At 39.0% G+C, this 13113-nt stretch overlaps 1 protein-coding gene across 6 annotated transcripts in view; it reads left to right on the forward strand.

The window, feature by feature from the left end:
• LOC141006798 (RNA-binding protein Musashi homolog 2) overlaps positions 1–13113 on the forward strand; it is a 259908-nt gene that overhangs the window by 243948 nt on the left and 2847 nt on the right. For 4 of the 6 annotated variants that reach the window (XM_073479045.1, XM_073479043.1, XM_073479042.1 and 1 more), the window contains exons 12-13: positions 3956–4135; positions 8047–8201. In XM_073479045.1, the coding sequence (XP_073335146.1) occupies positions 3956–4135; positions 8047–8201 (335 nt within the window). The remainder of the gene's footprint in view (positions 1–3955; positions 4136–8046; positions 8202–13113) is intronic. The other 2 variants (XM_073479046.1, XM_073479047.1) reach the window with 1 other exon arrangement.

Raw genomic sequence — 13113 nt, forward strand, 5'->3', positions numbered from 1 at the left:
TACTCTTGTCCAGCTGCCTCCATTCGGCAAACAAAGCGAGTTTCTCACCTGAGCCTACTACGATGCAGCTGCGTGCGTTGTCTGCAAATGTATCAAATATTATTACCTGGCTAAATCTTAGTGTTACCTTAATTGTGCAATGTATGCATATTTACATAAACATACATATGTACATACATACATATTTTTACTGTATGTCACCACTCACCAACACCTAACATTGTCCAATAGGCGGTAGTTGAAATATTTGCATGATGTTTTTACTGGTTTGAATGACACTTAATGCCATTTGAGCTTTTCATAAAGCTAGGCAGACACTGCACAGATTTCTGCAAGATTGTATGTTTGAATTTTGAGTCAGCTTTTTCCGGGTTCCACGGTCCGATTCCCCATACTGCTGGTGTCAAAAGAAAAGTTATCTTGTTTTAATATTAATGGAGTTATATTTTAAGTGCAGTGGCCAAAACCATCTAATAGAAAAGTGAACTTTGCCGCAGAACTGACAGACCATTTTGTCTGCATCTCCCAGCCATCTGCAGCTCCATTTATTGCATTTTTTTCTCCTTTCTCCTCAACCCTAATAGAATCGCACAAAGTAGCACTGCTTTTATCAGTTTTTGTAAGTATTCTTGATGATGCAATGTATAATTTGAACAAACTTTATTGGAATTGTCAATAGACATAATTGGAGCTGCATAATTAAAGGAGACCTATTATGCTTAGTGTTTTATATGTTCCTGTGCATGTAAAAGGTCTTGAAAGTTTCTAAGGTCAAAGTCTGTACCAACAAAAGCTCCTCTCTCCCACAGAAAACACTGCTCCTGAAAAGCCTCGTCAGTAGTCCCGCCTTTAATTCTGTGACTTTGTGACATCACACTAGTTCACATCACCATGACACACATTTGCATAAGTAATACATATCGGCTAGTTTTAATTGATTTAGCACAGCTTTTCTGTTGTTGTTAGCGCTGCTGGCTCAGGCGTGTGCAAGCTGACCAATCAGAGCAAACTTGGTATGGGAGGGGGGCCTTAAAGAGACGGGAGCTAAAACAGAGCGTTTCAGACAGAGGGGGAATACAGAGCTGCAGCACTGGACAGTATGAGAAAACTGTCGTGTTTGTTGAGCACTAAAGCATGTAAACCTCTTCTAGTAGTAACCCAAAATATAATTGTGAACCTGAAAATGAGTATAATATGTCTCCTAAAATCAAAAGTGCAATATCTATATAAGAAGATGCAGTAAGAAAACATCTTTGTTTGGTACAGACCCCATGAAATGTCACATCATCATGATTTTAATATATTTTTTAGTGTGTAATAAAAATTGTAATCCAAAAATGATCATTCCTACTAATCGTGAATCATATCACAATCGAAATACCAGTCAAAATAATCACAAAAGGGTTTTTTTTTTTGTCATGTGGTGCGGCCTTAGACGAAATCAGGGGGGTTATCAGGGTTTTATGTTGACGTGCAGTGTGGGGGCCCACATCATAGCTGGTCAACTGATCCGCAAAGGCAAATAAAAATGTGAGGTACAAGACTAAACAAAACACAATGTCTGCCCAGCTTAATGTGTGTTCAGTTCCTTACAAAATAAAATAAAATAACTTTACTGTCTGATTTTGAAGCAAAACCCACTTCAATAATCTGCTGCTAACAATATTTGGATTTAATGCCCATAAAGCCATATCTTAATGTGGACATGGTCGAGGTAAGATGCTAATAAAAATAATAATAACTATCGTATGTAATCGTACCCCTTCAAAGTTGCTACAACATCACATTTACCAAGATGACACACATAGTTCATGGTCCTTTTTATATAATATGAAAGTAGTATAAAATGGAAAGTGATGCCTGTTTGGCTCCAGTCTGTTCTAGTCTGTTCTGGTGACATATTAGAATAGCTTCTTTATGAATTCCCAATAACATGGTTTGGTTTGTGCTATTGTCAAATGTTTTTTCCCCCATTATAATTATTCCATTGATCCAGTTTTCCTCATTAGCAAGGCCAATCAATTTTCTCTGACATTTGTCTAAGTGAAGTAAATGGAATGATTGGTTCTTGAGCTTTGTTCAATGTGTCAGGCATTATGTGACGTACGTGGGAAGCCTGCCGTATTTGGAGCCTATAATTTGATGAGTGGGCAGACAGCCCGCAAGTGGTGAGATCAGAGTGCTAAAAAGCATTGGCGGGTAGAAACATGGCTGGTGCTTACATTCCATTTGGCAGAAGTGGACTGTCTCACTCTGAATGGGTAGAGGTGAAGTGGCTTTGAATGGCTATTCGCTCCAGGACCCAAATAAAAAAAACACAAACACACAGCAGGGGAAACCCAGCATGAAAAAGCCAGTGTCACCAATCTCAGCCCCTCCTGAGTAGATTAACTCTGTTATCAAAGAGGTGTGAGAAGAAGCAGTTTCTTTTAATTGCACTCTTTATATGAGCAGCTTGTCTCAGATTAAGAGGACAAGCAATAAATGTCAGCACGACTTATTGCTGAAAGACATTTTGTTGATAATCCACCATCTGTGTCAAAGGGAGAATCATTGGAAGAGGCCAATCTGAGACGTGCTTAGAGTACTTAGCACACTTGAGAATGCCTATCATCAATAAACACGAATGTCTCTGTATCTCATTCACATAAAACCTTATCATCTGTTGCTACTGGTCAAAAAAAGAGGCTTTAAATTAATTATTGATTGGTGCGCTTTCTGTTTCTTTTCATTTAAATGACAAAAGCTTCCTTCAGGTATGTCGGCGAAGAGTTGTCGGTTTGAAATGAGAAATGTATTGACCTGTGTTTTAATGGTTGTTCAGTTTTATCTCACTCTTTAATGATTGCAAGCAAACATGGAGGACGCAGGTCAATTATGCTAAACCCAAAAATATCAATATTTGTGGCCTTACTGTATCTTTTGTATTTATTGTTATTGGTCCATTTGAATCAAGTCAATTAGACTCATTGAGTAGGTCTTAATTGCAGGGTTTCTGTGGGTCCTTTTAAAAAAAAGAGTCCAATAATCAGGATTTTAGGCTTTAAATTGATTGGATTAAGAAGTTACAGTTACTTTGATTAAACTGTATAAACTTCAGTTTCGCTTTTAGGTGTGTTTTGGTAAAAAAAAAAGATTTTTATTGATCCTGCTGTTAAAAAAACGACGAAACAAAACCAACATGGAACCAATAAACAGTTATGCAAACTGTGCAGCCTGGTCAGAAGTTTTTCGAGCACAGCTAGCTAGTGTGGTGTATGGGCTAATGTGGCATCTCCTCTCAAAAAATGTTTTAAAAATAGCTACTTCTAGCAGTAACAAGTCAAATGTGTTTCTCTTGATGTTACTTTTACCTAATATGTGTTCAGAGCAACTTCAACGAGATCTATCTTCTTGTGTACACACACACACATGCACAAAACACACAATACCCTTCAGAAACACAGTTCTGTGCAGTCATGTTCAGTTGAATGTTTATGTTGATTTACTTTGCAAGTGATTCTGGGACATTTTTCCTTCATATCCTTCATACGTTTTTGCCAGTATTGATATGAAATAGGTCTTACTGTAAATTGCATTATAATGGTCTATGAAAGGTCTTAAATATAACTTGTTTAAACCTGCAGAAACCCTGTAATTCTGTTTTTCAGGGAGAGATAGTATGCTTCCATAACTGTACAGCTAATGTTTAAGATCCAGCTGAGTGTATCAAACACAGACCATATGCCAGGGGGGCCTGGCCACATGGCAGAAGCTGCTGGGGAGGGAGGGCAGGGAGGGCCAATTAAAGCAGACAAAACGCATGAATGTAACCTAAAAAAAAAAAAAGTGGTGTAACACTACACCAAGCTATGCTCAACAATCTGGACATTGACTTTGACAGTGAAAAAAGTTGATTTCCACAATGATGGAGTCCCCTCCCCTCCCCCTTCCCACCCTATACTGTATCTCCCAGGCCTCCCCGATTATGGGTTTTACTCTGCGCCCAGTGACCAGAGGGGGGGGCCCTGCTCCTTTGCTGACTATGGCTCCCTGGGGCCCCAAGCGGCTCAGATGCTGCACAGTGAGCATGCCACCTCCGCCTGCAACTCCCCCCTCCAGCACCTACACAGCCCGGATCAATTTAAGAACCCAGGTTTGTATATGCGCATCTGTCTCATCCACGTTTTTGGAGTTTTCAGTTTGATTCATGACATTATTCCATGCAGATGATCTAATCTTTTGATTTATTTATTTATTTACATTTCCTCTTGCTTTTGTTAAAAAAGAAACAAAGAATCCCCCTCCCCTTTAAAAAAAAAAAATATAAATAACGTCTTGCTGACAAAATAGCATTGCATGTTCTTCCTCCTTTTTTTCAATTTTTTAATGTAGATTTTCTGTTTTCTTTGTGAAGTTTTGTTCCAGCCCCTGCTTGCACATAAGGGGCCAACGCACACAGAATGTAATCCTTCATTTGCATGTGAACAAAATAACTACTGATGATGTCGGAGAGAGTACACCAGCCTCTCTAACACGGCTCAAGTTTCTGTGAATTTTGAACAGCTAAAGGGACGAGTTAATGCTGGGAGTGGGTGTCATTTTTTTTAGTCGAGCCCTTTAAGTATTTTAAGTGTAAGAATGATTGCTTGTGTTATTAGTGTGTGAAAGTAACGGGGAAATCAGTGGAATTGCTGTGCAGTGTTAGACACTTAAAAGACAACATTTTTGCATATTACAGCCATTACTCTACAGCACAAGCATATTTTCATCTTGTGTGCCTTTTTTCTGAGGTTCTTATCTGCCTTATGTAATCACAGCTTTCAAAAGATTTCACTGACAAGTAAAATATACTGCACATAGGCATTTCAATAGCTGCATGTGATGCATAAAAATGATTGTAAATTAATGCTAGTTCTATGAGAGCAGACAGCAGTTTCCAGGATTAACAACCTTTTTCAAATCCAACAGTATTTACATCTTTTTTTTAAATTATTCCGATGATTATATGCTCATTAACATGTTTGCACTGACATGACGTACCACCAATGTGTATTTCATCTGAAGTAGCTGTAGGTAAAGGAGGTCTAGTTTCATGTGACAGTGTTGACCTACACACAGCGGTGAGGTTCCCTGCCTCCAGAGAGACCTGCGTGCCCCTGCTGGGCTTTAATCCTGCCACGGCCTTCAATCTTATGCCTCCACTACCTTCACAAACAAAAGCAGCAAAAAATGTTGAAAACAAAAAGGGCTGTCCTCTCACCCTTCTGGACCGAAAAAGTAAGCGTGTAAGTGTGGGGCCAACTCTTCCTCAAATGGTTAAAGTGTTGGCCAGCTGCCCCAGGCAGATGTTGGCATTTCCGACAGACTTTCTCTATGAACTTTAGCAGAAAAACACAGACAGGTTGCAGAGAAACAGCTATGCGGATGTGATTTTGTGAAGGGTTTTTTGTAGGCCTGATGTTTGAGTATCTTTGTCCACTATACTCTTTATTTTATTTATTTCCTATAGATCTGTAAAGCAGTGTGTAGTGTTTTATTTCTTAAACATGGCAGGGGGAAGATTACCTCGACTTAACATCACTGCAAATACACACAGCAATGCCATGGTCTGAGTTGACTTTGAGGCCTGGTTGTCGCATGTAAGTTGAGCGAACATTATAGTTGTCGTAAGAGTAGAAAGGATTTGTGTCACAAGACAATCACCTCACCTGTAAGTCACTCTGTTGACGCGTGGTTGTCTTTTGTTTGGGTTTTGCTCGGTTGGTAAAGCGCAGGTTTTTCTCACCTGAGAGGACACGTTCAAATCCTGAGTGAGTCAACATCGTTAACACAATTTATGTGCTTGTTGTCTGTGAAATAGACTTTATATTTGTAGCCAACCTTGAGCCTAATGATGTAAAAATCACATTATTTTGAATAGAATCACAATGGTGCTATTTATTTGGATGTTTGTTTGAGAGCAGAAATTAATGTTTTTCGGGATTTTTGGGTGTATATTAGGAGCCTTATGATAGTGATTACCAGTTAGAGGTCATAGATTACGCATTTGTCATTTATCCTGTCATTACTGTTCACATGCTATGGTGAGCAGTCCCTCGAAGAGCTCACTTCCTAGCCTGAAAGGGAGAATAGAGAAGAGTCTACATGCAGTTTGAAGGCATATCTCATTGATAAATGCTTTTCTTGCACACAGCGCCTACATCTGTACAACATTTAAATGAGTTAGAGTGAAGCAAATATAACTTGGATGACAGAGAAAGGCGACGCAGCACACAGTGCTCTATATAGAGTTATACATTAGACATTCATTACCTCAGCTCTTCCCATTTTTCTTTCAAACCACTTTACACACAGAAGTCACTCTGAGAATCAGATGATTTCCGCTCCGGTCTTTTTTGTCCTTTTCAGTCAAATGTGTCGGTGCCACAAGTACAAGAAAGACGAAGCGCTATCATTCCTTTATATAAAACAAATCAAAATGAATAGTAACAGTGGACCTCGTTCTGACTAACAATCTGACCCACATTGCACTCTGGATTGTTTTTCTCCCGAAGCTAAATGCAGAGCCAGTGCAGCCCCGACGTTAAAATGAAAAAAAATGAGCTTCACAGGGAGAGGGGTGAGCCACACTCTTAATAAAAATCACCAGTCGTAGGAAATGAGGATTGCCATTTTGAGTGAAAAAAATCCTTAATTATATAATAAGCCAGCCTACTGGGGGCTGTGCAGGCAAGATAAGAGCACTAGCTGCTCACTGTTTAAAGTCCTTATAGTTAAACAGCAGTGTCAACTGCACTAGATGTGTGTTTAGTGAGATGGCTTCATTTTCTAGAGTGCTATACGCGGATATCTGGAGTGTGTTTTCAGGTGCTTCTAATGGACCTAATGTGTCGACTATAGCTTTGTAAACATGGTGACAGTGATACAGTTTGTGTACTGTTTGCATTTCTTCAGCAACATGTTAGATATATTGCAGTTACACTCTATATTTCTTTACATGTGCTACAAAGACTCGTTCTCAGGCATCATAGGGTTCGTGAGCTCGTATATACACAAGATGGAGCATTTTCTGTGCTCTGAAGATTTTTCTTTTTAATGCAGTTGAACAGTTTTTTTTCACAGTCTGTCTGTGAATAAGGGTGAGACAGAGGGTTATGTGGAGCTGACAGCAGAGGAGATTGCTGTTAAGAGATCGCTGCATTTTTCTTTCTGCTCGACTGTTTTTTTTCCTGTATTGCCAGTGTTATTGGCCTTTAGCAGGCATCTGAATTTTCAAAAGACATTTTATTAGTCTGAGTTGCTCTTACTCACAGGGCAAAGGTGGTAAGTCATGTACAGTATTTCTTTTTTATCCCCCTCCTGAGTTTGGACCTGCAGATGAAGAGTTCAAGCTTTTATATTTCCCCCCTTATGCCTCCTTCTCTTGTCTCACACACCTATTTTGTTTTATACCTGAAGTTGCTCTACAGCAGACTGAAAAGCTGAAGCACGCAGCGGAAAGTGTGGAGAATATTTTTAGCGGGTTCTCGTCGGCATCGATGAATCATTAGGTCATATAAGAAATCAAATGTCTGGGTGCAAACTGCTCAAGTGAAATCTAAAATCCTTCGTACAATAACCCTGTGTTACTCTTCTTACTCAACAGCCGATGTTGTTTTACAAGTACTCCTTCACATTATGCATGGCAACATTTACACTGCAACCTTACTAGTTTATTAGCATGGTGGAAGTATCTCTAGAAATGTGCTTGTTTTTGTGTTGTGCATGATTATACAAAGTGAATGTTACTCCTATGCATAATACACACAGCATGTAGATAATATTTAGAATATCATACTGGATTCACCCTCAATTTCGGTCCTTTTAACCTAAAATCCTCCACCATTTTGTCAAAAGAAATTGTAGTTTCATAAGCAGTAAGTATCTAAGCAAGTCCTTCGAGACAAACGTATGAATCCAGTAATGTGTTCTTTTGATTTAAATGTCTTATAGCAAGTAAGAGTGGCACCGACGGTCGTTGGATGTTTCTGAGCTGCTCTGCTCCCCCGCTGTGTTTGTATGCAGGCACCAACCCATCGAGGCCCGGAGGTTTCCCCGGTGCTAACAGTCCAGGGCCGGTGGCCGACCTGTACGGACCCAGCAGCCAGGACTCGGCTGTGGGCAACTACATCAGTGCTGCTAGCCCTCAGCCCGGCTCTGGGTTTGGCCCCAGCATCACAGTGAGTACTCTCATGCAGACTTTGTGTCGTGTCTGACCGCACCTTGAGCTCAGCTGCCTCTTCTGTGTCATAACAGCACCGCCAAAATTAGACACTAAGCCAATGCACACTGGATACATGCTAGTAGAGCTCACTAATTATATGACATTATACTCTTCCACTAAATTGATCATGTTAACCATCACCTGCCTCGAGATGAGTACAAAGTAAAAACTCAGTAAGAGTCTGGATTATTTCTTAGCAGGGAGGTCTCTGTCGCCGAGTTCAGAGGACCCATAAGCATTTTGTACATCAGGGTAAACCCCCGTCTTAGCTCTGAAAGTTATCTGTGTCAAATGCAAATGTTTATTCCCCTTAGCTGCTGCACAAATCACCTCACTTCAAACCCTGTGTCACCTTCCCAGAACAAATTTCCTTTATTTTTAGAAACCCATCTGTCCCAGAGCTCGAGCTTGCTCCGTCACCAGGACAATGCTCCCGAGCAGGTTTTGTCTCTCCCAGTGTCCTTGTCCAGGTGTAGTTGTTCAGCCAGGTGCTGTGTCACTTTTTTCCTCTTGCTGATCAGTTAGCTGCCAGTTTCCATATCAACTCATAAGTGTAAGATTATCGGGGCTAGTAGAGGTGTTCTCAGTCAGACCCTTTCTACTGCAACAATGTGTTCATAATCCTGCCTCCTGTTTTCACTGTAATCCAAAAGAAGCCACTATGAAAATGCTTTGAAGGCCTCAACCCCAGTATTATTGCAAGTTTCAACACATCCTCATACATAAACAACTAAATGGGATGAAATTTTTGACTGAACCAGACCTTAGTCGTACGCTCACAGTTAGGTGTAGGCAAGGAAACAACTTTAGTTTTGTGGTTTGCAATCTAAATAAGTGCGATACTTATGTCTCTTATGTACTTCATTAAGTTATGTATGTAACTAACTTTAATATGTCAGTAAGCTTAAATAGCTCAACGTTGACTTTTGGTTTCACGCTTGACACGAGTCGAGTGTTGACACAAGTCTTGGAGAGATCATCATAAAAGTGCAATATGTAAGAATTTGCCACCTGTCAAAGTCATACTCAAATCAAATAGGGGGCAACATATCACCAGAGTAGCCACTAACTGCTGCTAACTGTAGCGGCCATTAGCCGTGCAGCTAGCGATTCGGACTGGGAGCTCAGGACCAGGGGAGTGTTAGTGTTTATAACGCTCTGCAACACAATAGGGTTAGGGTTAGGGTTATTTATCGGCTAAAATTCTTACATATTGCCCCGTTATAGCCAATAAAATGATTAACTTCAACCAAGCTGCTATAATAAAGCTACCTTATTTAGCATTCATGAGTTAGCTGTCTGAGAACAGGTAAAGACTGCGTAATGTATCACCCAGACATTCAAATGTCAGCATCTAAATCCTGTCAAATAAAAATTGTCTTTCTTAGCTAGTAGCCCGCAGGTGCTGTCTTCTGTATAGGAACTTGTTGTCAGTGAAGGGAATCAGCTGTTTGTATACTTTGCTTGTGTGTTGGTCTACACTGGATCTCACTGAATAATTAATATAAAAGTTTTACCATCTGAATTTTATGGCCCCTCACGAGTTGCATTGGGGCTGAGCTCTTAGACTCACCGCCAGGCTTGTTGGGGCATGTTTGTACTGTTTTACATGACTGAACTGAGTGACACAGTATAGGTTATGAAAATAACACCTGCTTTCTGAAAGAAGCTAATTAATGCATGGCTTAACTGAGGTGGAATAACAACAAGCCCATTAGTGTTGCAAGCGAGCACTCCGAGACAACAGGGTGAAGACACTCTTTCCAAACTTTATGGTCCACATCATTAATTTGAAAATCCTACAGTAACCAGGAAGTGCGGGGAAGATGGATTTGGGCTGTTTCTGGTATTGTTGTAGTTATTTGTTGTATTTTTGTAAGCTGAGTTTAGGTTTCTCATTCCGCCAGGTCCTGGTACAACATTTTGTGCATTTGTTTTGTATGAAATAGTGTAAGAGATTAATCACTTTGTGCAGCACACTGAATCAATGGGACAAAGTGTAACAGCTTAGCAAGGATGAAGTTAATGGGAGACTTGTACAGCCGTAATTTCGGTACGGGGCTGTGTCACTGTAAGCAAAATGTGCAAATGGCTCATGAGAGGGTAAAATGGCTCTTTTTAATGTTAGTAAGTATGTGTAATTGATTTATGATATCCAAACAAAAACAGAGCTTAACGAGAAAAATGCATTTTATTGGCTTTTTGCTTCCTAAGCAAAGCCGCTCTTATTAATTGTTTTAGGTCCACTGGCTATCTGCCATAATCTGTTGGTCTCAGTGTAGGAAGCAAAATATTTGTTATGAAAGACCGGGCTGGCTCATTTTCAAAGCAGATTTAGCAGCAGATAGTTTACAGATGGAAATGAGGCGATTTGTTTCCATTATTTTCCATTTGTTGCAACAGTTTGTGACCAGAGTTGAGTGAGAGAATGCAAAAACAAGTCCACCAATGCATCAAATGCTATAAATGCTATAGAAATGTCATCACATTTACCTTAAAGCAGGTTTAAAAAAGCCTCTTTTATAAGCAGATCAGTGAAGAATGTACTGTATTTCTGTCATATAATCCAGTCGAGGGTTTTTTGATTCCCTTACAGAATGTCAAATTGTGCCTGCGATGCCGCGCACTAAATCACCACTTCAGAATTACCCAGTGAATCAAACAGAGTGCAATAAAGCAGAGAGGTGATGCAGCAGCCCTGTGACTTTCTGCTCTTGGCGAGATGATCTCTCTATTCAGACACATTAAAATAGGAAATGATTCAGAACTAAAATGTGCTTCATAATTCATTTTTTCACCGAGGATGCTGTTGAAACTGAACGCACGTAAGATCATCATATGTCACAACCTCACGGATGACTTCAGAGTCACTGATTTGTCCCTCGGTCTTACGCTCCAGCGATTTTATTAATCCCTTTAGCCAATATCAAAACAGCCACTGTGAAGAGGCAGTAATGAACTTAACTGTTTTTTTATGCAAGACAATTAGAGCGCAATTAGCTGATTGGAGCGATAAAGACAGATAATCGCTGTGGAAAGTGCTTCTCTTTTCACTGTTGTGTGTGAATTCAAGGATTTCTTCAGACCTGTCAGTAGCAGTATTCACAGTAGCCTGATAACTGAGCGGCATAATGAAAACCATTCAGTACTCCAAAACACACTGATCTTACTGAGGGCTGTTCATGATCCTATTCTCTGCATGCTTCCAGATAAAATCTCTTGTGTATGTTGGCATGAATAGGGATGGTGTGTGTACTGTATGTGTGTGCGTTATTATCTCCTTCACATATTTTTCACTCAGGTTATTGTCACCTGAGAACTACACTGTGTTGATATGGAAAATAATATGAATTGAAGTTATGGTAACGCTTTCTTTGAAGACCACATGTGTAGTGCATTATGGGGGCATTCAGTGTATTATAATGCATTCATAACGCTTCATGACAACACCAGCAAAGACCCATAATGCTTTATGATGCTCTGTTCCTGTGTTCAAACGTCTTACTGTATAGATGCTGTCCACTAGTTATTGACAAGAGGTTGACTGATATGTCTTATAATACATTATGACCTCAACAATCAACTGTAGTAAGGACTTACAGTTTGCTATAACAGTCAATACAGTATCATAAGTTATCATTGTATGTGTTAAGTAAAGTGAAGTACATTCTGATGCATCTATAACGAGGCATAATTGCCAAAAATTTATTAAGAATTACCCCAACATGATTTTATAATAATATTTTGACTCACTACTTCACTTTATCATCATGAGATGTTAAACAGAAAGCAGTTAGAAGTTTCCTGGAAATGTACTGAAGAAAGTACCAGCTATTTATGAACCGCTTGTTGGAAAATAGCAGAATGTTATTGTTAAATGATATCAGGGTCATTTTTAATACATTTTGAAGGGATTGTTGAAGCAATTGCAGGTCAGTTTCAAAGACATTTCAAATGTGTTGCTTGATAATTACCACCTACTTACTGCTAAATGTACGGACCTGGAATATGAAGTGTTACCAAAAATAGAAATATGCACAAATCAGTTGCTGGATTTGTCTGTAGATAGTCATAATGTCTTATAAGCCCTAACAATCAATCTCTAGTTGATAACTAGGCAAGACCATCTATAAGACACTTGAATTTGTAACTCATTAAAAGACACATCTATAGTGTTTATGACTGTTGTTAAAGTGCATCAGAAAGCATTATGTCTGTTTATGAGTGTGGTTGTAAAGTCTTACAAATGCATTATAATACAATATGGTAACACTTTTAATAATCATCATCAGTAATAGTACATTTATAGTTTATTAAACTTTTGTTAATAGTGAAAATCAATCAATCAAATGCTGTATAAACAATGTATTAAGTGTTTATTGAAAAGTTGCAATTGATGTTTGTAATAGACTTTGTAAATGGTTAATGAATACTGTGTAGTTCATCTGTAAACATTTGGATGGCCATGTATAAAGTTGCAATTGATGTTTATGGAACTTCACCATTGCTTAATAAATGGTTTATAAAGCATTTCATTGTTTGTTAGCCATGAAATAACCATTAACTAAAGTTTAATTAACTGTACATTTACCATTTAATGATGATGGTTGTTATGATTTTCTCCACAAAGCACCGCAGATGTGGTCTTCAGAGGGAGTGTTACCACAGTTACTGTATCTTGAATGATTTAACACAGAATGAAATCATTCACGCTCTTCAGAAAATCTAACTCTTGTTAACATCTTTTACCATGAAATGATTTCTCCATTACAAGAATATACAACAAACCTGTGTAATGTATATGACAGTATAGTGTCCTGCTCTGCTACTGAACATGATCAAACTGAATGAAAAAGTTCACAATCATG

This window comes from Pagrus major, chromosome 13 (genome assembly GCF_040436345.1).
Source record: "Pagrus major chromosome 13, Pma_NU_1.0".
In the NCBI taxonomy this organism is placed as follows: Eukaryota; Metazoa; Chordata; class Actinopteri; order Spariformes; family Sparidae; genus Pagrus; species Pagrus major.